We start from the raw sequence: 22,607 nt of genomic DNA, 5'->3' as shown, positions 1-22,607 counted from the left end.
GGTAAAAATGGAATTATGTGAAATAATTTGATTTGAACAACTGCATAGATCACATAACAGACGATTGACCATTGCAACCAGAAGAGGGCAGTAGTGTAACTCAAAGGGATGTCAGCTGCCGTAAATCGCAAAGGAAGGCGAAGAAGAAGAAGAACGACTCGGCTCGTTCTCTCTCCTGTGTCTGGAGTAGTGTTTGCTGTGCTGTGGACCTCTTGTACATGCCAGTTAACTTCAGCTGGGTCTCGTAACCACCTGTGTGGAAGCCGGATTTTGCAGTATGGCGTTAAATCTCACCATCAACACAAGCAATCCTCCTCTCGGTGAGTTACAGCCTGAGATCCCCAAATAACGTGACTTTCTGCAATTAGCCGTGTGTGTGCATGCAAGGTTGCGAGTGACATCAGCTTTCTTACACCTGTGTGTCATACTAAACTGGAAAATATATGATTATAATATCAAAAATCAGTCGTTGTGATGAATCTTGTTAAGAGAGACATGAAGATGTCAAAAAAAAAAAAAAATCAGTTGGAGTTTTATTTTGTAATTAAAACGACTTATATTTGATCATTGTACACGACCCGAATTTAATAGCAGATGATGTAAAGTGTTAAAATATCGTGAAATGAGTAGCAGCTCTTGTTTCAAATAAAATATGAAGTTAAGAGTGTGACTTCATCCATAAATCAATGGAGATTGGTGATCTGTAGATGCATACAAATACTAGCTAAGGCTAGCTAGCCAGTAGGCACTTCTGAAACCAAAAGCACAACACGTGAACAGTTCACGAAATGTTCTTTTTGTTCAAAACAGCGGTTCTTACGCCTTATCCACCTGCTTATACTGTGACATCTACACATCATAAGTACATTACACAGAAAAAGTCTTTTTGAACTTGGAAATTAAACACGTTGGTTGACACGTTGACATTAGCTAAAGACCGGCCGGTTAGCTCAGCTGGGCAGCTTTCGGTTTTTATAAGCTGCTGAAACTGAATGCATTGTGGCAGTCCACTCTGACACGTTTAATCAACTGTGGAAAATAATTTATAGGGATTATTTTGGTGAAGTTATTTCCAAAAGCAAGCTAATGAAATGAATAGCGTTCATAATTGCTGAACAGCGCCCCTGTGTAGCTATTTTTTTTACTGAGCACAGCAGGCTGATGCAAGCCTCCTGAAACGTAGTAGAACTGGATGGGGATGATTACTCCTGCACTGTGTTCTTTCGGTTTCTTAGAAATGCAGGTGCTTGGAATGTATGCGAGTCACAACAAATTCAGAGAGAAGTTTTCCTTTATAATGGGGATATGCCGGAATGCACCTGTAAACATACAGTTACAGCTGTACATACATGCATATTTAAATACACCAGCAGTAGACGGGCCAATATATGACTATATAAACCTTACAATAAAATCTGTAGGTGTTTAGATACTTTCTTTACAGCTTTGCCTCTGTACATCAAAAAATCAAGATTTTGATTGAAGTTCAGACTTTCAGCTTTAGTTCAGGAGGTGTAACAAAAGCACTGGTTTGGGTTTATCGCTGTTTTTATACATAGTCCTTCATTTCAGATGCTCAAAATTAGCACTTTTCATGGCCAGGTGAGGTCTGCTCTTTCATTATTCTATGACAAAGATAAGTACACAGTAAGTATCACTTATTTGTACTTCAAGAAGTTGGACTCTGTTGCCTTATCTAAAATCTGGAGGAAAGGGGGTACTATTTGTTTGGACGTCATTTATATTTATATTATTTAGATTTATTATATTTATATTTTACTGCAATTACAGCAGACAATTAAGCTCTAAACCCTGCTCTTTTTTTGGTCTTTAAAACTTACATCATTTTAAGGAGTTGTGTTCCACAGTATGAGCAGACACCCACCACACAGCTTTAGATTTTCTATCAATGTTAAGCCATTTTCCAGGGGAACCATGACTTTACAATATTCTACGAAACAGCAAGGGTCCGTCTTCTGAATCACTCCGGTCAAACTGGCAATAGGAATTGTATGCTGCGGTCACTAGTGAAGTGTGGTAAAAATCTTTAGAAAGTATTCACGGTAGCTCTATGAATGTTTGGCATGCTCGTCAAAAGATTACATCAGTTACTCAAAGGAACGTCACCTCTGTGTATGAAATGTTCAGCAACTCTGTCTCATGGGCTTGTTCAGCGTAGCAGATTACAGAATTTTGGGGGTTATCTATTTGAGTTCTTTACCAAGACTTGTTATGAGCTCAGAAATAAAAATGAATTTTTATTGGCCTCCTAGATTAACTGTGGTATACTGTTACAATATTACTGTGAAATTGTGAGACCTGTAACACAACTCATAATGTAATTTTGTCTGTATGTGAGCTTATGCCATTGTTCGGTTTGTTTTGTTTGAAAACAAATAAGCAGATAAAAGGTCTGGAGTTGAATATGGATTCAGTACAAAAAGCCTTTGAAGCAGACTGAACTTAAGGTGGGTGTTGTGCAGAGTTACGGGAAAGATTGCAGTTTGCGTGCTTCGTGTCACTGGACCAGTTCACCTGGTTGTCAGATTTCATATCTGTTTGAGTGTGCAGGTATGCAGTGATCAAATCTGACTGTTTTCTGGAGCTGTGCTTTGGAGTGTGAGAGTAAAAACACTAAAAAAACACTGTGTTGTCTTGTCTGTCTTGCAGGGGCACTTCTGACAGCTGAACATGTGAAGAGCAGTGTGCAGGTATCAGTGGAGGAAGGCAAAGACACGCGGCTTCACATCTCAGAGTAGGTGCCACAATTATCGAGCTGCAGGTCGAGTTTAATTTACATGCTGTACAAAATAAGAGATGTGGAGTTTACATTAATTTATCTCAACTGTCTCTTCTCATTTTCCGTCTCTCAGTTCAGTCCAGTTCAGCGATGACAACTCGATCTGTCGCTACTTGGCTCGGGTTGCTCCTGCTCTTGGCCTGTATGGATCCAACATGATGGAGCAGACTGAGGTGTGTATGTTTGTGCATATCTGTGATGTTTTGCAATTGTTCTGAATGCTCGTTTAATTTTTCCTTCATGATGTCTTCAGGTTGACCACTGGCTGGAGTTTAGTGCTCGCAGTCTGTGTAATCAGCCAGATTTGACTGTGGCACTGGCTGAACTGGACAAGGCTCTCTCACTGCGGACCTTCCTGGTTGGGCATGCCCTCACCCTGGCTGACCTGTCTGTCTGGGCTGCTCTCAAAGGTCAGTAACATCCAGGATTTAACAGCTTTTTTCTCTGTCTGATTTCAGTGTGAAATGTACATAACTAAACATTTTAAAATCAGCACTACAGATTGTGACTCTTTATCCACAGATCATGGGGAATGGCCAAAGCAGGGCAAATCCTTTTCCCACGTCAGCCGCTGGTTCTTCTTCCTGAGCTCACAAGTTCCTTTCACTGCTGTGGGCAACAAGTACGCCAGTAAGAAGGCTTCAATGAACAAAACCAAAGTAAGTGTTATTTTGTCAGTGTTCATTGTGGCAAACTATGATCGTAAAACTGGGTGAGCATGACCCGAATCCTTAACCTGAAGATGCAAAGAAAAAAGAATAGATGTTAATGTTTATAAAGCCACCAAACATGTTGTTTTTATCTCTTTAAACTAAACTGGTACATTAAACTTTGATATTTGAATGTTTAATGCTTGATTATTATGTTTGTGTACCATGTCTAGATTAAGATATAAATGCACCTTTTAATTCCATTCTTGACTGATTGTGTCATTTTCACAGTCGGAAGGGAAAAAGGCAGATGTTGGGAAGTTTGTGGAATTGCCAGGAGCTGAGATGGGCAAGGTGGTGGTTCGGTTCCCTCCTGAGGCCAGCGGGTACGACTTGAATCTGGAGTTTAGAAGAAACATTTGTTAATTTACTAGCTTCCCTAACCTTTTCTCTGCCTCCCTTGGACAGATACCTGCACATCGGACATGCCAAGGCTGCCCTGCTCAACCAGCACTACCAGGTCACATTTAAAGGCAAGCTCATCATGCGCTTCGATGACACCAACCCTGAGAAGGAGAAGGAGGACTTTGAGAAGGTAAGATATTATTTATTTATTTATTTTGCTGTTACTCGGAAAAATAAATATAATAACAAAAAAAACATGAAGTGTAAGTTTTGCGTTCACATTTCTTTGCTGTGCTGCTCTTTAGGTGATCCTGGAAGATGTTGCCATGCTCCAGATCCATCCAGACCAGTTCACTTACACCAGTGACCACTTTCCCATTATAATGAAGTTTGCAGAGAAGCTGCTTGCTGAGGGCAAAGCTTACATCGACAACACCCCACCTGAGCAGATGAAGCAGGAGAGGGAGCAGCGTGTTGAGTCCACCTGCAGAAACAATTGTACGGCTTAGGACGGGACGATGATGATGATTTGTCAGTGAATGCTGAAGCCTAGCAACATGTGATTTTTCTATACAACTCCTCTCTGTGTCTCTCTCTTGCAGCCGTGGAGCAGAACATGAAGATGTGGTCGGAGATGAAAGCGGGAACAGAGTACGGTCAGACCTGCTGCATGAGGGCAAAGATTGACATGAACTCCAACAATGGCTGCATGAGAGACCCCACCCTCTACCGCTGCAAGAACGCAGCCCACCCTCGCACAGGAAACACCTACAAGTATGTGGCTTTATTCTATTATTAGTCTGAATTGTGGCATTTATATACACAGAATAAAAAGAAAAGCGTAGAAAGCAGAAATGAGCATTAACACGAACAGAGGAAGTCCTGTTATTCAAAAACTGCTCTGGTATTAATAACAATTTTTATTTATTCCAGTAATCAAAATCCTAAAATTGATGAGGAATTAATCTCTAGTTTCTGTGGCATCCAAAATGTTTACTATAATATGCACTTTTTCAATTTGTATTAAAGAAAATGTGTGTTGCATACTTGTTGTCCTGTGATTTTGCATATTGTGTTGTAGGTTTATTTTAGTTGGTCAAATTTATCATTTTTGTTTTCTTTTCTTTCTTTTTTTTCATTTTGCGTTAACAAAAGAGAACAGCACGAAACCAAGGTTGTTGTTTTTTTGTTTGTTTTCTCTTTTTTTAAATTTAAATAGGTGGAAATTTCTGAGATTTATTCACAGCCTTTGTAGTGGCGCTTCACATTTATCACTTACCTCATGAGATCTGTCTAGATGTTAACTGTCCATCTGGTAAAAATGGAGACACATGTTTTTTTTTTGTTTGTTTTTTAGATGCATGCTAAAGTAACCAGCAATGCGCACTGACAAAAAACAAGCAATCATATAGAACTTCGCGATAAACGTAATCCATGCAGGGGTTTAACCCTTCCATGACAACCTCAATCAGGATTTTTTTCTTAATTATTTTTATTCATCTTTAGGCATGAAAAAAAGATTTTTGAACTTCATTTTTTAAACATGTACTTTTTAAAGAGTTTTTTTTTACATATCCACTTAGGTGGATAACTGATGTGTATGGAGTGACACATCAGTGTCCAATAGGGGTGGGGGAAAAAATCGATACTGTGTAGTATCATGATATTTTGTTTGCTAATAATGTATCGATACAGGGACAGCAGAAATCGATATTTTGTTACAAAAAAAGTTTTTGTGGACTGGAACATGCTCTGACTTCAGAGCATGTTGATCCTTTTTCTGAGCAAGAATCCTGACATTCCTTCACTGTCCAAATGTGTTTAACTTTTTTTTTGGCAGCAATAAACATGACAGTTTACTTATTTTAATTTAAGACATGTTTTATTTTAATTAAGTTTAAAACTTTTTTATTTAATGTAAAATTATATTTTGTTTTAATTTAATTTCAAATTCTTCAGTTGCTGAAGGGGCTGCATAGTTTTCATAAATTGCATAGTTCAGAATAGCTATATTGTACCAGATGGTTGCGTTCAGTTAAGTTGGACTAGACTGTAATACAAACTGTTCAGTTTGTCAACAATAAAACTGACTGAAATGAGAGAAAGTCTGAGTGTGAGACTTTGATATTAGATAAAATGAATATTGATAAAGTTTACCTTTATGTACAGAATCTGAATATCGCAAAATATTTTTAAAAAATCGCAATAATATCGTATCATATCAATATCGTATCGTGCATTAAGTATTGTGATAATATTGTATCGTGGGATGTATGGTGATTCCCACCTCTAGTGTCCAATGCAGTGGTTTATGTGCAAGTATACCATCAACACTGACACAAATGCAAGGAAAAAGCCTTTGAATAGCCGTCCACTGTAGTGACCACTATGCGTGAAAGGGTTAAAATGTTTTCTAAAGTTGACTGGACCACTCAAGTTGAGTTAACGGGTTGGTCATTACAGCAGCAGTCGGTCAGTGAAGGCTTTATTGTTGAGCATAACAGAAGTCACTCTGAATTTGCTGTGTTTTTGTGTACCTTGGAACACAATCACGGCGTGTGTGTGTGTGTGTGGTAAAAATTGAGCACATTCAGATAATTAAGTTTGATAATACATCTCATCTTCTTTGCTTTCAGCATCTACCCAACATATGACTTTGCCTGCCCCATTGTGGACAGCTTAGAGGGCGTTACCCATGCTCTTAGGACCACTGAGTATCATGATCGTGATGAGCAGTTCTACTGGATAATCAATGCTCTGGGCCTCAGGAAGCCCTACGTCTGGGAGTACGCCAGACTCAACCTCAACAACACGGTGCTCTCCAAGAGGAAGCTCACCTGGTTTGTTGATCAGGGATATGTTGATGGATGGTGAGTGTGGCTTAGTTTGTTTTGCTTTTATCTCCCTCTCCCTTTAAGTGCTCTTTTGACTTTTTGGGGGCGTCTTGTCCTTCAGGGATGATCCTCGGTTCCCCACTGTCAGAGGAGTGCTGAGAAGAGGAATGACTGTGGAGGGTCTGAAGCAGTTCATAGCAGCCCAGGTGCATTTTAAAAAAGATGCAATAATCTGTCGATAATGTTGATGCAAATGAGTACATTCTTAAATAAAAATATGCTTTTTTAAATATTTCTTAATCCCTGTTTTTCTCCCTAGGGTGGATCAAGGTCTGTGGTTAACATGGAGTGGGACAAGATCTGGTCCTTCAATAAGAAGGTAAATTTAAAATGTTGTTATATTTCATCTGTGTCTAAATCTTTGTCAGTAGAACATTTAAAATGTTTCTGATCATGAATTTTAATCAGTTGTTGTTAAAGCCTGTTTAGCTTTGCTGCAGCAGCACAAGTAAATGTATTTATTGGGTTTATATGAGCACAGTGAACATAAGCTTGATATATTAAATTGCACACAAAATAACTATTTCCTGCTTTGTGAATTAGTTTTGGATTTTTCTTCAGTCAAAACCTGACTTATATGTTAGAGATGTCACATGTGAGCATAGAGGTATAAGTGTAAATCTACCAGCGTTCAAGTATATGTAATGAATGGATCTGTAGTAAAAAACAGGCTCTGCAAATTCACTGCTGGCATGGCTTTGCTCTTTTCATTCTCTTAAATGCTTTCATTTGCCACCTCCTCTCCTGCCTCATTACCCCAATCTCAGCCTGCTTAATAACCCCAGTAACACCAAAAACCTGAAAAACCAAACTAGGTGCTTCATTTCACGTCCCACATATGTTGGTATTCATGATTTGATGTCTTCATTTTCAACTGTCTGGACGTCAGTGTTGCTTCCTCTGTGTGGTCTTCCTTGCTGGCACTTGCTGCTTCATCCCAGAGTCAGGAAGAAGGTGTGAACCATCAGTTTAAATGTAAAGAAAGTGAAAGCAGTTTTTCTTTCTCAAAAAATAAACAAAAACAAAGTTAGTTTTAAACTTATGACGTATACAAGGATTTATATCCAAGGGTGGTTAAATTCAACAGCTACCAAGTGGCAGCGATCATGTCGCAGTGAGGTCGATTTAAAGACAGCTGTCTCTGTTTTTGGTCTCATGTGCATGTTCAACTAACCAGCTGCTCCTCGCAGTTGTCAGATAGTTACATTATTCTCATAAACTTTCTTCATGCTAGCAAGGGGATGTTTTAAGGTGGCTGTTTTTTTTTGTTTGTTTGTTTTTTAACAGGTATTTAAGAGATGAGTTTTGTCTAATTCTATTCTGCTAATCAAGACGTTGTAACTGTGAGCAGCCGTCTGCTTTTAATTCACCTTTTATTATATAAATCTTCAAATATGGAGCTTTTTAACAGACAGTTTACTCACCAGTGCCTCGTACTGTTCCTACCATTCCATCCTAGTGTCTTTGCAGGCATTTGGGTTTGAAAGCATTTGATTTAGCTTATTACTTATTTACTTATGTTTTAAGCTCAACCAAAATCAAGTTAGATATAGGGCATTAATGGCCAACACAATAAATCTCACATTTTCTGTCTCTGGTGATGAGTTGTAATGATAATAGTAATAATAATAATTGTTACCTGTTACATATTTGTTAATGATCACTTTCAGTTTTTGTTTTGGACCACATGAATCTCAGTGACCGTGATTCCACTGTGTGCTTTAGTCGTATGTGCCAGAACAGGTTAGTTCAGAGTTTTTAGGAACTCTACACTGTTGGTCTGTTTGACAAGGCTACAATATTTTCCTGTTGTTGAAGTAATATACCTGCTATTTTTAGCCGTTTTTGAATAGTAGCCATTTTTCCACACTGTGTAAAATCAAAACATGACTTCAAAGCTGATTTCTAGGTGTGTATTGTATCTTTGGACTGTACTGCAGTGGTTTTAAATGGTTAATAATCCAATATAATCCTTATTCATCTTAAACTCGACCATTATGTAGCTAATCAATTCACCCACAGTAGCTCTTGACCCTCCATTAAATAAGCTTTATTCTGATTTCTGTTAATAAGGGGCAGCCAGAGTTTAACAGTATATGCTGACAGCAAACTGATGACCATATTAGCAATATCCACAATTACTGACATCATAGAGACACATGTTTAATGGGTCATGCACCACTGGTAGATAAAACAAGGCAGAATGAGCAGAATAAGTCTTCTTTTATTGAATGTAATGGATAATTACACCAAGCTTAGTGAAATAAAGTAGGCTCCATATTAGCCACAATTTATTCTTTAGTTGCTTATTACTCTCATCACTCAGCTTTCACTTCCTCTTCTGCTTCCCCTGTTTTGATTTCCCTGTCGTCCATTTGAAAATAATAATTCACTATTTTATTCATACATGCATTTGTGGTCAGGACGTTGGACGTTGACATAAGACACAAACCAAATCAGGAGGGTGTAACAAAGCAGCAAGGATAAGTTCTGTGAATGGATCATTCTGTGTAAATGTGTCTGTCTCTTCCTCTCTCTCTCTTCCTCTATCGTATCTGACATTAAACAGCATCTCACTCTTCTGTTTCCAAGCTGCCCGTTAGCTGTCTGAAGGTACTCCTCCACCTCCTGCTCCTCCTGCTCTTCCTCATTGTCACTCTCCCTGCTTCCATCATGTGCTGGTTAATCTGAAAGCCCGCCAATGGCTTGCGCTATTTTACCAGCCCAAACAATAGGTTGGCACAATGCAACAGACAATTTTAAGTCAATACAAAATAAGGTTTTTAAAATAGTGGTTATTTAAGGTCACATGACTGTTGGCTTCCCTTCCCAAACATTCTGAGTAAAGTAAATATGGTTGTTTTTATTCTATACATGTTTACACAGATTGAACAAATGTCAAATCTAAAGCATGTTCACTGAAGATACAGGAAATGCTTCAATATATTCCATATTAACTGCCCTGAACAGCATGTTTATAACCAAAAAGGCAGTTTGTCTTTATCTTCCTATGAATCTGTTGTGTTTTTTCATCCTTTACGACACTTCAGTTTTATTTATGTACTTTTTGTGATGAAGAAGTTGCCCTTTCATATAGTTATAGTCATGTGAACAGGTCACAGGTCTTCCAGTGGCAGATTTGTAAAATGGTACATATTGGTAAGACAATTTGTAAAGGGCTTCATACAGAATGTGGATGAAATCTTGAATTTTATGAAAATAATATGTGAATTGTTACCCTGACAACTTTCAAAACCATGTTTTGTTTAGTTTTTTTGCTTTTTTCTCCCCATTTTAAGATTACATTCAAGCCCACAAGGGCTGATATTCTAATCAACCAAAGTTGTTGATCTTTAACATGGTAAACTTGCATCAGAGAAACCAGTGTGCCACTGAAGCACATCAGTGATGGTTGCTGACTGAATATTTTTGTTATATTAAAAAAGATTTTTTTAAATAGACAAAATGACTCCAAACTTTTTAGCAGTAGTATCTGTGAGAAATGGTGACTTTTATGACTAGATCTTCAATAAATAACTTTGTGGAACAACATGAAAAGTGTGTGTACGATACTTTATAATCAGTTATGAAAACGTTTTTTCAAATCCTTCAGTTGTCATTTACATCCAGGCTGGCTGGTAAAATAGTGGAAGCGGATAGCGACTGAGTAAGCAGCTGAATAAAAGCTTGTTTCCCAACTTGCATACAGTCATTATTCACTCTTGAAATCATCTTTTTTTTCCTCCTCTGGCTTAGTTTTATTTATCGCTTACTGAGCTGAAGCGTCTCTGTCCAGATTTTTGTTTCTTTTTGGAGAAGCCTTCAAAGTCGCATCATATTTTGCTTTTTTCTTGCATTACTCAGCTTTTTGTATGTGAAGTGCAGATTTTTCTTTTACTGACCTCTGCGTGTGTATATGTGTCTCTCTCTGTTGGTGTTTTAGGTTATAGACCCAGTAGCTCCCAGGTACACAGCTCTATCCAGCTCCTATGTGGTGCCAGTGTCTGTCCCAGAGGCTACAGAGGAGATGAAGGAAATTGCCAAACATCCCAAGGTTTGAGTTTTTTGTTTGTTTTGTTTTTAACAGCTTGCTGCCAATTTTGATTACTTATTTTTGTCCAGTTTGTCTCATCAAAACAGCTGTCATTTAAATCTCATTGTAACTGATTTTATTCCTAAAAATCTTTTTAGCTCTAACATGTCTTGTGTTACTCTCTTTTGGGAAGAGCACCTTGGTTTTTAGCTGAAACATCTCAGTTAGGGATGCACCGATACTGATACTGGTATCGGGTATCGGGGCCGATACTGTAAAATGTGTATGTACTCATACTCGTAAAAGTTAACCGATACCATGAACCGATACCAACTTATTTCATTAATCAGAGGGTGGCATGTCATTTCTGTTGTAGTTTTTTAGATTGGCCACTAGGGGGCCAATTATTATTTTATTTATTAATTACTTTTTTAATTAATTTAATTTTTTAATTAATTTTTTATATTTTATTATTTATTTAATAATAATTATTTTGTTTGTTTGTTTACAATATGGACACTCTGCAATAATTTAAAAGTTTATTTTATTCTCAAACCTAATTTGTATTTATTTTATTCCAAACAGAAGTGTTTATTTATTATTCTGAAAGCTCGAGACAGTGCCAATAGTTCAGTGATATTTTGTAAAATTACAATGTGGAGACTCTGCAATAATTTAACAGAAGTGCTTATTTTTCACTTGAAATTTTTTTGTGGTCATTTTTATTAAGATTTTATTTTTTATCGGCAGGGAATATAATAAAACCTGTCTTCCAATTAATTGTATTTGTGTGTGTGTGTGTGTGTGTGTGGTAGAAGTATCGTTTTTTGTACTCTGTATCGGCAAGTACTCAGATCCAAGTATCGGTATCGTATCGGTTTGAAAAAATTGGTATCGTTGCATCCCTAATCTCAGTTAATAGCATTCAGCATCTTTTGCTATGAGGACTGACTCTCCCTTACTTGAAAACCAGCCACTCCAGGAACTGCAGTTTATGTCACTTGACTATAGCATGAGTCATGCATACTCACCAATGTAGCTTTGCTGCAGTGCTACTGAGCTGATGCCATTTCTGTGCCTATCTAGAATGCCGAGGTTGGGATGAAGGAGGTTTGGTTTGGTCCTAGAGTTCTGATTGAAGGAGCCGATGCTGAGACGTTCACAGAGGGAGAGACGGTTACTTTTATCAACTGGGGCAACCTCATCATCACCAAGATCAACAAGTATGACCATCGTTTAGATGATCTGTATTTCTTTTAAGAATCAGAATTCCCTCTGATCTGTTCATGCTGTCGCCCTTTCTTATCACTTAGAGGGGCTGATGGAAAGGTTTTGTCCATGAAGGCAAGCTTGAATCTGGACAACAAAGACTACAAGAAGACAACAAAGATCACATGGCTGGCTGAAACAAACAATTCCCTCCCGGTGCCGGCCATCTGCGTCAACTATCAACCACTCATCTCCAAAGCTGTCATCACCAAAGACGACAACTTCAAGGACTACATTAATAAACATAGCAAGGTCAGTTATTTGCTCTGTGTGCGCATCATACTGCATAGATGTGGTTATTTTATTAGCTGTTTTTGATCTCAGTTGGAAGAAAAGATGCTTGGTGACCCCTGTTTGAAGAACCTGAAGAAAGGTGACATCATCCAGCTCCAGAGGCGGGGCTTCTACATCTGTGACCAGCCTTATGAGCCACTCAGGTAAAGAAGTGAAAACCCGAATCTGCTCAGTACCAAAACACCTTTTGGGCATGTATCCATTTTTTTGTATTACTGTTTTATTAACTGGGGTTGTGTCTGCAGTCCCAACAGCTGTAAGGAGAGTCCTTGTGTGCTCATCTACATTCCAGATGGCCACACTAAGGAGATGCCGACAGCTGGATCCAAGGAAAAGAGCAAGACTCAGGCTTCTGACAACACAGTGAGTATTCAGTAAGGGGTTTGCAATTATACGCCTAATGTTCCTGTATGAAAGACATTTGCTGTTCAATTGTAACCATAAAGTCATCTGAATTACTTAAACTTTAGTTTGCTCTGATGTTTGCATTGGACGTACTAAGACGGAAACAAAAAGCACAGTACAATTAGTGGCAGTAGCAGGAACCTACCCTGTGAATGCTAACTGGTTTAACCAGTAAAGCAAATGCTAGACTAATAATAGGTGAAAACTAAACAAGGTTCAGGCCCAGTTTGAAAGCTACCAGTTGGCCTTTTATATTATTGTTTGTTATTGCCTGAAAACTGACAGCTTCTAGCTTAAAAGTTGAATATTAGTGAAAAGCTAGCCACTGTTATACTTGTTGGTCACACAGGGTGTGAAGGATTTTATTCTGGGAATTTTATGTGGATTTTATTCATTCCTACTTTTGAAGAGAATGTATTGTGTGTGTTTATGTCCTAGTGTGTATATACACCAAAGGAAAGTCAAACTGCCTATACCTGTCTTAATTATTATGGATAGAAGATAAATGGATGGTTATCTGCTAAAACTATTAAGTCAAAACACTTTTCTGGTTCTTTACTTCTTCAGAGTTTTATCAAGTGTTCTTTTTTTTTTTTTATTGTTAGCAACAGTAGGCTAACAATATTTATGTTTGTAGTGTCTTTTTAAAAATAAAAGTAAATAAATAAAATTCCCTGGCATCCAGGGCCTTCGGGGCATCAGCTTAGCATGCAAGCTTGGAATAAAAATCTGAGACATCTTGGATAAACTGGTAACTGACAGTTTCTTCATCTTCATCTCTGTTGTATAAGCCTGCCAGCCCTGCCAAGGCTCCTAAAACCTCTCTGCCAGCCCCAGCCTCAGCCCCAGCAGCTGACCTGTTCTCGAGCATTGTAGCACAGGGCGAAGCTGTCCGCCTGCTCAAAGCTGCCAAAGCTCCCAAGGATGAAGTGGACAAGGCTGTTAAGCAGCTGCTTTCTCTAAAGGTATGCTGGCTTTAAATAAAAGTATTATAAAGATAAAGACATGTGCTGAAGTGATCCTTCTGATCCTTCTGGCAAATACTAAATCCAGATTCTCTTGAAATTGTCAGGAGTTGATGTTCAAAAAGGGCTTTGCTTGAAAAAAAAAAACACTGACAGTCTCATCTGTTCTTTATCTGCAGGAGCAGTTTAAGCAGCAAACCGGTGTGGAATACAAGCCAGGCATGGCTCCTCCTGCCTCAACGCCAGCCCCACCTACCTCTTCCTCAGACTCCACGTCCTGCCCATACACTCGTGTTGTCCAGCAGGGCGAGCTGGTCAGGAAACTGAAAGCAGAGCAAGCACCAAAGGTAAAGGGCATTTTCCAATCCATAATCACATCCTCATCTGTTTGTCAGATCATCGTTTTACGCCCCACGTTGTTTGTCCGCTTGTTTTTGGTGTCCCATCTCATATCCGCTGAATTCTTGTGTCAAAAATCACTTGTCTGGTCCTTCCCTCATGATGGGAACATTTGTCCAGTGACCGTTCCATCTTCTCGTGCCATTTGCATGACAGTCAAGCTCATTCTGAAATACCCATTACTATAAGATCACTTTTAATGGTACCAGGACCAGATTGACGCTGCAGTAAAGCAGCTCCTCGCTCTCAAGGCAGAGTTTAAAAAGCTGACCGGTCAGGATTATAAACCAGGGATGGCCACACCCGCCCCCTCTGCTTCATCTCCTGCGACTGCCACCTCTTCTTCCTCGCCACCTTCTTCTTCTTCGGGCCTGTATGAACATGTTGCACAGCAAGGAGAGGTAGTGAGGAAACTGAAGTCGGAAAAAGCCCCCAAGGTATTCAGATGCATGATGAATACAGACAGTAGAAAAATTCCTGCCTTATTCATATGCCACATTCCGGTTACCTCGGAAATCGGATGTCAGAAATTTGGAGTTACTTAGTCTGAAACCACTAATACTTATTAATGTTACTCAGAGACTCAGAGTGTTAAAATAAACAATCCGTCCAATCATGGCTTCAGTGCAGAACCAGTTAGATTTATTCTTGGTAACAGGGCTGGTACAGATAATTGTACGTTTGATTATTTCTTATTTTGGCATGAATTATGTGTCACCACTTAAAAAAAGAAAGAAAGAAAATAATTACTTCTCTGACTCTTCTTACAAACACCCTAACTGACAGTGCTTTGTCTTTATTTGCACACATTTTCTGCACTACTTTAACTTTGTTTTAGGGTTTTAAATTAATTTTGCAGTAATTGTGCTTAACATACTTGTTTCACACAATTATAACAGTGCTTATATTAAAAATGTGTGTATTTGCTTTATTACTATTACCAAATTACCTATTTCCTCTAACTGCTGTCTGCGAGAGGCTAATCCAGAGGGATTGTACTGATCAGAGTGATAGCTGAACACAAGGCTATAGGCAAAAACTGCTAAATGTCTGAATTAACATCAAAAATGCGTGACCAATCTTAGGGAATACAATGATCGGACACCTGATAGAAAAACTGATTGCTGTCGCCAGCATGTAAATTGTGGGAAAACAATATTCACCATGCACTGGAATGGGAATATTTTTACCCACAAAAATCCTAAACATCGTAATAAATTGGGTTACAGTTTCCTTGTTTCATCTTCTTCAGGACCAGGTGGATGCAGCAGTGAAACAGCTGCTTGCTTTGAAGGAAGAGTACAAACGTATCACAGGCCAGGAGTATAAGCCTGGAGCGCCCCCACCTCAGAAAGCACCCGCTCCAGTCCAGAATGGCTCCACCAATGACCTCTATGAGAAGGTCGCTGAACAAGGAGAACTGGTCAGAAAACTGAAGGCTGAAAAAGCTCCTAAGGTGAGATTTTACCATTTGCCTTGTTTTTTGAGGCTCTGTAGCTCTCAGTAGTCCTTGAGGTGTTGACTTTGACTTGATGTTTCTCCGTCTATTGGTTCTTTTTCAGGATCAAGTAGATGCTGCAGTGAAGCAGTTGCTGGCTCTGAAGGCAGAGTACAAACAGAATACTGGAAAAGATTACAAACCGGGATTACAAGCCCCAGCTACCTCAGCCCAGACCCAAACACAGGCCAGCTCAGCCTCCACTCAGTCTAACTCCTCTCCACAGGCCCAGGAGCTGTTCTCACAGGTGTCCCAGCAGGGAGACCTGGTGAGGAAGCTAAAGTCTGAGAAGGCTCCCAAGGTAAGAACTTACAGAGTGGTATTAAATACAACTAAAATTGCACAGACATAAACATAAACAATCACATCTCCTTTTTAGGACCAGGTGGACGAAGCTGTGAAGACTCTACTGGACCTGAAGAGCAAGTACAAGACTCTCACTGGACAAGACTACAAACCAGTGGCTGCTGCTGGAGGTACAGGAGGAGAGGACAAAAACCGCAAGGAGAAGGAGAACAAGTCTGAGAAACAGGGTGGAGGAGGAGGAGGGAAGAAGGGTAAAGGAGACAAAGGAGGCCAGAGCAAGGAGTCCTCCGGAGGAGCAGGAGGTGCAGGAGAGGGTCAAGGACCCAAGAAACAGACACGGTGAGAGACTGGAAGTACTCCTTCACCCATCTCTCTTCACATATTTCCAAATGCAGATGAACTAGCTCGGGCTTAAATTTAGATTTCAATTTCCAGCTAACACAGTTTTTGGTTTAAAATGGGTCTCCATAACAACAACTCTGATATGATTTCAGGTAAAATGATAATCCTTATTACATGCAATACCATGAATATTGAATATGGAGAAACATTGTAGTATTTTACTGTTTGCATTGCATACAAGTTATTGTTTGTCTTTGGGTTTTGGGTACATCTGACTGTGATGAGTGGGGGAAACATTTATTGGTGAAGAAAGCAGATTTTTGTAAAAGAAATAGCACAGCTGTCTGCAGTTGGTTGTCCTTGAATTTGCTGAAAATTGATAATAAATGGAGAGTTAAATTAAAGCATTTACACCTGGTCACATTCTCAGACATCTGATTTGAGCTCATTAGAAGATGCACTGTTTGGTAAACATATATTTGAATGGTTGTACTCCTCTGGCCAACACCAGTAGGCGGTAGGTGAAGTGTCTTTCCCAAGGACACAACGACCGAGACTGTCCGAGCCGGGACTCAAACCCACAACCTTCCGATTACAAGACGAACACCCAACTCTTGAGCCACGATCGCCCCGGTAGTACATTTTAAGCAGGACTGTAGTTGGTATGAACACCACCAGCTTCCTGTCAGGTGTCTTGCCTTAGAACAATGAACACACACACACACACACACACACTCACGCACAGGTATTTGGGTGTGTTGATTTGGAAACCGAAGATGGTTGAAGCACAAGCCTATGCTGCTGTTTCTTACCGACTGAGGAGAGTTTTTGAAATCAGATTCGGTGAGTCTGGCGTGGTTGCTTTTTCCTGCATATTCAGTGCCTGTTGTATGCTGTCGGTCTTAAAATTACTGGCTTTAAGATGGTGCTACATTACTAATTTTCTTAATATTCATGATTTAGCCGTTTGTCAAGAGAGGGCACTGTTGCCATGGTTGGTCCAGATTGAAATATCTGTTTTCTATGATCACCACAGCATCAAGAAGTTGATATTTTTGGCTTTTAGTGACGTACAGTGATGGAATTTGTTGTAATAATACAATAATTATAGGTTCTGTCTGAATTTGCCCCTTGTTTACTGTATAATACACTACATTTAATGTGCCTAAAAGTTACCCCAATAAAACAAATAGTACATGTCTAAATATAGGGAGTGGTAAATAAGGGGCTAGGGGGAGAGTTAACGCCTGGTGCATCATTTTTGATGCACCCAAACAATACATATTTACAATACATATTACTTAAAAATGTAATAAATGGCAAATATGATACAAATAAAAATGTTTAAAATTCTCCTGTATGTAAATTTTTTTCTTTTTTTTTCTTTTTTTTAAATTGCCATATGGTTCAATAAAAGCTACATTTTTAAATAAGTTGCATTTTCTAGCAATTGTTTCCTGACAGTCGCTCTGACACTCCCCTCAGCCTGAGCAGTGTTTTGTGTTTAGGATTACTAAATGCTAACCCACTGAATTAATGCTTACCATGTTGGCATGCTAAAGCTAAAGTTCTAGACTGTGAGTACAAAGCCTTGATACTAACATGGTTTTAGACTCAGTCTTGTTTTTCGCACTTTTTTTTTTTGCACACTTGAAGCTGTCAGTTGGAGACCTGCTGGGAGAGAAAGGGGTTTATATATGTCTATATGGAAATATAGAAAGTAGATTTTGTTCCTCAGGCAGTAAAAGTGTCATTGTGCCAAAAAAAAAAAAAAGGATTATCATTTTGCCCTCATGCTCCGGCTCTGTTTTGTCAGTTAGCTTTAGAAATACAGTTTGCTTTAAGCAGCATGATGGACTTGACTTGACTTGCAATTGCAGTCATTACTCTTGTGTTTGTGCACTCAGGAGCAGTGATCACTAACCAAGAATTACCCGATTGTTGTGTTCGTGTTTCTCTGTCAGTGCTTCATCACCGCTTTCTCAAATTTGTGAAGAAAATAAATGAAATTCTGTCGAAGAAACACATGATTAACAATAAATTGTGCTTAAAAGACCTACAAAATGTTTCTATAACTCTTACTCATTTGTATATCTCCTGTCAGGTTGGGTCTGGAAGCCAAAAAAGAGGAGAACCTGGCTGACTGGTACTCTCAGGTGAGTATCACCCTTTACTCCAACAGCACAATGTGCTATGTCAATCAAAATCTTCTGTTAATATTCTTCTCTTGTCCTCCTCAGGTCATCACTAAAGCTGAGATGATTGAGTACTATGACGTCAGCGGTTGCTATGTGCTGCGACCCTGGGCTTTCTCAATCTGGGAGTCTATTAAAGACTTCTTTGACAAGGAAATTAAGAAACTGGGTGTGGAGAACTGCTACTTCCCTATGTTTGTCTCTCAGGCAGCCTTGGAGAAGGAGAAGTCCCACATTGCAGACTTTGCTCCAGAGGTAAATCAGACTTTGCACGGACATCTGGGTAACATAAAGTAAAGAAATAGGCAGCTACAAGAAATCATAATGATATGCTCGCGCATGCATTTATGGATCAAGCACAGTCTTGATCCATAAATGGGACTCTGTCATTATTTTTATGGTCTTCCGTCATTTATATCCTAGTGATGTCAGACGGAGGTTAATTGAAAGGTTCAAGTCCAAACATTTAAGGTGGCTGTCGTAAAAATTCTCTCAGCAGGTCAAAACAGTCAGTCCTAGCTGGCCAAACAGACGAGTGCTCTTTACAGAAAGAGCGTGTATGAGATAATCATACAAAGATGAAACTAGTAGTAAAAATATAGAACTGTAAATGTGCAATATCCTGTTATTACAGTTTTGGTTTCCCTTTTTTTAAGGTTGCTTGGGTAACTCGGTCAGGAAAGACTGAGCTTGCAGAGCCCATCGCTGTCAGACCCACCAGTGAAACAGGTCTGAACCACAGCTCTTTGGCTAACATAAAGCTATGCAGACTCACATTCAGCATATCCATTTTAAAACATTTAACATTGTTCCTAACCCCGTTTATCTCTCTTTATTCACCTCAGTGATGTATCCAGCCTATGCAAAGTGGGTCCAGTCTCACAGAGACCTGCCAATCAAACTCAACCAGTGGTGTAACGTTGTGGTCAGTGTTCCCTTCTTTTCTTTAGTTAATGGTTGCAAGATTGCTCATGGAAGAGCACCCAGTTTAGTGTGCATCTCTTCTCCATTGTGTAGAGATGGGAGTTCAAACATCCCCAGCCTTTCCTGAGGACAAGAGAGTTCCTGTGGCAAGAGGGACACACAGCATTTGCCACAAAGGAGGAGGCAGCTGAGGAGGTAATATACATGACAGAATGTAAAACAGTCGTACCTAGGCAGACATATTCGAGTACAGTGTTTCTGGACGGCTGTTTATGCGTCATCTGTATGCAGGTTCTGCAAATCCTGGATCTATATGCCAGGGTGTATGAGGAGCTAATGGCCATCCCTGTGGTAAAAGGGAGGAAGACTGAGAAGGAGAAATTTGCTGGAGGAGATTACACAACAACCGTGGAGGCATTCATCTCTGCCAGCGGCCGAGCCATTCAGGTAATACATTGGCTTTATTCTCTCAATCCTCTTACTCAAGTAAGCAAGTAAACATTGCATTGAAGCAAGAGTCCCCTTTTCCCCAGGGTGCTACATCCCACCATCTGGGCCAGAACTTCTCCAAGATGTTTGAGATTGTGTTTGAGGACCCCAAGAGGCCGGGCGAGAAGCAGCTGGCTTTCCAGAACTCGTGGGGAATCACAACCAGGACCATCGGTGTTCTCACCATGGTCCACGGAGATGACATGGGACTCGTGCTGCCACCCAGAGTGGCTTGCCTCCAGGTGAACACTCAGTCACATGTACACATGGGATTTTATTTTCATAACAGATGAAGATGTTAAGGTCCTTTTTATTCTATTATATTGATGTAAACGATGCTGCAACAGCCAGCCTAAGATTTCTCTTTCCTTTCCCAGGTTGTCATCATTCCTTGTGGGATCACTGCAACCTTGCCAGAACAGGAGAAGGAGGTGCTGTTGGCTCAGTGCACCAAATACCTGAAAAGGCTGCAGGAGGCTGGTGTCAGGGTGAAGTCTGACCTCCGAGACAATTACTCACCTGGCTGGAAGTTCAATCACTGGGAACTCAAGGTCATTAACAACACGATCATAATCCTTATTATAGTTTTAACCTGATGCAGAGAATATTAATTGGAAAAAAACAGATGTCAGTTTGGTTTCTGACTCCTTGTTCTGTATGCTGGGGTCTCTCATCCAGGGAGTGCCTATCCGACTGGAAGTGGGCCCTAAAGACATGCAGCAGAAGCAGTGTGTCGCAGTGAGGAGAGACTCAGGAGCAAAGGTGACAATAGCAGAGGCTGAAGTGGAGAAGAATCTGCTCAACATGCTGGAGGACATCCAGAACAGCCTGTTCAAAAAGTATGTTATACTTACTACACTGAGGTTTTGTTACAAATGGACACATCCCCAGTCGAGGACAGTTCTACCACAGGGCTTTTTGTTAGAGGAGTTAATAATTGATACAAGTGTCACAATTGATACATAAGTGTACACAGATTCTGTGAGATTACATGGTGTCTGTAAACACTTGGTTAATGTCTATTTGTCAGAGCTTCAGATGATCTGAAGAGTCACATGGTGGCTGCAGACACAATGGAGCAGTTCCAGAAAGAGTTGGACCAGGGCAAGGTGAGTAACACAAACAAGCCACAACAGCTCAGACATCTCACCGTCTTTCCTCATCAGAGCAAATAATTGATCTCATATATTTTCCTTTGCTTGATAGATTGTCCAGATCCCATTCTGTGGAGGAATTGAATGCGAGGACTGGATCAAGAAAACCACTGCTAAGTAAGTCTGACATATTGGTATTGTATACATGTGATTCCCCCACAGTTTGCTTGTTGTGCTCAGAGTGCTTAATTTCCACCACTGAAGGACTATTTGCTTGATCTTTTTTAGGGACCAGGACCTGGAGCCTGGTGCTCCGTCCATGGGAGCCAAGAGTCTCTGTATCCCATTCACTCCTCTGAAGACCCTCCAACCTGGACAGAAGTGTGTCAGCGGCAAGGAGCCGGCCCAGTACTACACTCTGTTTGGACGTAGTTACTGAGCACCTGCTCTTCTGGGGCAAGAGAATAAGCATCTTAGTAGAAAAGGGCTTTCCCACCTTCTCTGTAACTGTTTTTCCTTCTTGGTGTTTAACTTAAGTGAGGTGACTAAACTTTGGGATTCAGAAAGGGAACATGCTCTCTTTTTTTTGTTTTGGGTTTTTAAAAAAAATAAACAAAACATGTCATCATTGTTACAACACTTTGGAAATGGAGCAGAGACAAGAGATGTTTACTCTTATAGCCGTTAATATCTAAATTGTTGATTATCCTCTAAAGGCCCTGTCAGAAAGAGACTCGCTGTCCAGAGGGGGAAATGGCCAGGAGTTAGGCAGGTGTGTCAGCATCAAACATCTGATGAGTGAAAGCAGCAATTGTATTTTATCTGGACTTTAAAACCACTTTCTTGGATATTTTTCAAACTCCATACCTAAAATGCAAGATTTTCTGTACTTGAAAATTGATGAATTAAGGATGTTTGGCCTTTTTGTAAAACTCTCAAAGGAGAATGTTACTGATGGAAATCCTGAGAATTACAATCTGTGGGAAAATGTCTCTTTGCCTGGCAACAGCCCCATCTCCCTCACAGCCAGACTATCTCAGGAACTCTGCAAGCACTCTTGCTGTTTTGCAGTTTTGTCAGCCCTGCTCTGTCTGTATGGTTCCAGTATGTGGCTTTATATTTAACGGAAATCTCTTATCCACCAGAGCCAAATGGTGCAGCTGTGATGAACAGTGTGCATGGTCGATATCGCCTCCTGTCTCTTCTCTCACATGAAAGATCTCTGCTGCCTGTCTAAAATAAAGTAATTTCCATGGCAAACTATCCAGTGTATGTGTGTGGTTTGGTTTTGTTATTGTTTTTTTAAGCCTGAGTAAAATAGGGGGAGATAATCAAGTCCAAGATTATCTTTTTCTATTTTTGGAAAGCTGCACGGGAAAATAACAGTAACTAAAAAAACAGATACATTACATCGGTGCCAGTTTTATGCATATCAAAGCTTGCAATCTAAATGTGCTGGAGAAGTACTTCAACAAACTTGCCATCAATAAACTACAATCAAACAGAACTGAGTAAACTTGTATAGTAATATTTACATTGGGTTTTAAATTATTGTGCGTGAGCTGTTTACTGAGCATAAGGAAGTATGTAAGGTAATTACAATATTCACATGATAAACCTTGTCTGTTACGTAATGAGGAACTTC

The 22,607-nt window shown here is 39.7% G+C and overlaps 1 protein-coding gene across 3 annotated transcripts; it reads left to right on the top strand.

Moving 5' to 3' along the window:
- Positions 1-143: 143 nt before the first annotated feature.
- eprs1 (glutamyl-prolyl-tRNA synthetase 1) lies at positions 144-22,225 on the top strand. Of its 3 annotated transcripts, XM_006779717.3 has the most exons (36): positions 144-320; positions 2,671-2,755; positions 2,874-2,973; positions 3,054-3,210; positions 3,323-3,459; positions 3,742-3,836; positions 3,919-4,045; positions 4,161-4,353; positions 4,458-4,629; positions 6,492-6,725; positions 6,811-6,895; positions 7,009-7,068; positions 9,342-9,362; positions 10,693-10,803; positions 11,869-12,005; positions 12,096-12,303; positions 12,376-12,488; positions 12,591-12,708; positions 13,542-13,715; positions 13,895-14,062; positions 14,324-14,551; positions 15,367-15,570; positions 15,677-15,913; positions 15,992-16,257; positions 18,365-18,416; positions 18,501-18,710; positions 19,112-19,184; positions 19,301-19,380; positions 19,473-19,574; positions 19,671-19,826; positions 19,913-20,110; positions 20,246-20,419; positions 20,547-20,707; positions 20,899-20,977; positions 21,075-21,139; positions 21,251-22,225. In XM_006779717.3, exons 1-36 carry the CDS (start codon positions 278-280, stop codon positions 21,399-21,401), a joined length of 4,974 nt encoding a protein of 1,657 aa, XP_006779780.2. In that variant the 5' UTR covers positions 144-277; the 3' UTR covers positions 21,402-22,225. The 3 variants fall into 3 exon arrangements, with proteins under 3 accessions (XP_006779780.2, XP_006779781.2, XP_006779782.2); XM_006779718.3 differs by lacking the exon at positions 9,342-9,362; XM_006779719.3 differs by lacking the exon at positions 14,324-14,551.
- Positions 22,226-22,607: the final 382 nt, after the last annotated feature.

The sequence above is a fragment of the Neolamprologus brichardi genome, chromosome 1 (assembly GCF_056152115.1).
Source record: "Neolamprologus brichardi isolate AB-2024 chromosome 1, ASM5615211v1, whole genome shotgun sequence".
NCBI classification, from domain to species: domain Eukaryota; kingdom Metazoa; phylum Chordata; class Actinopteri; order Cichliformes; family Cichlidae; genus Neolamprologus; species Neolamprologus brichardi.
This window is presented reverse-complemented; position numbering and strand designations above follow the sequence as displayed.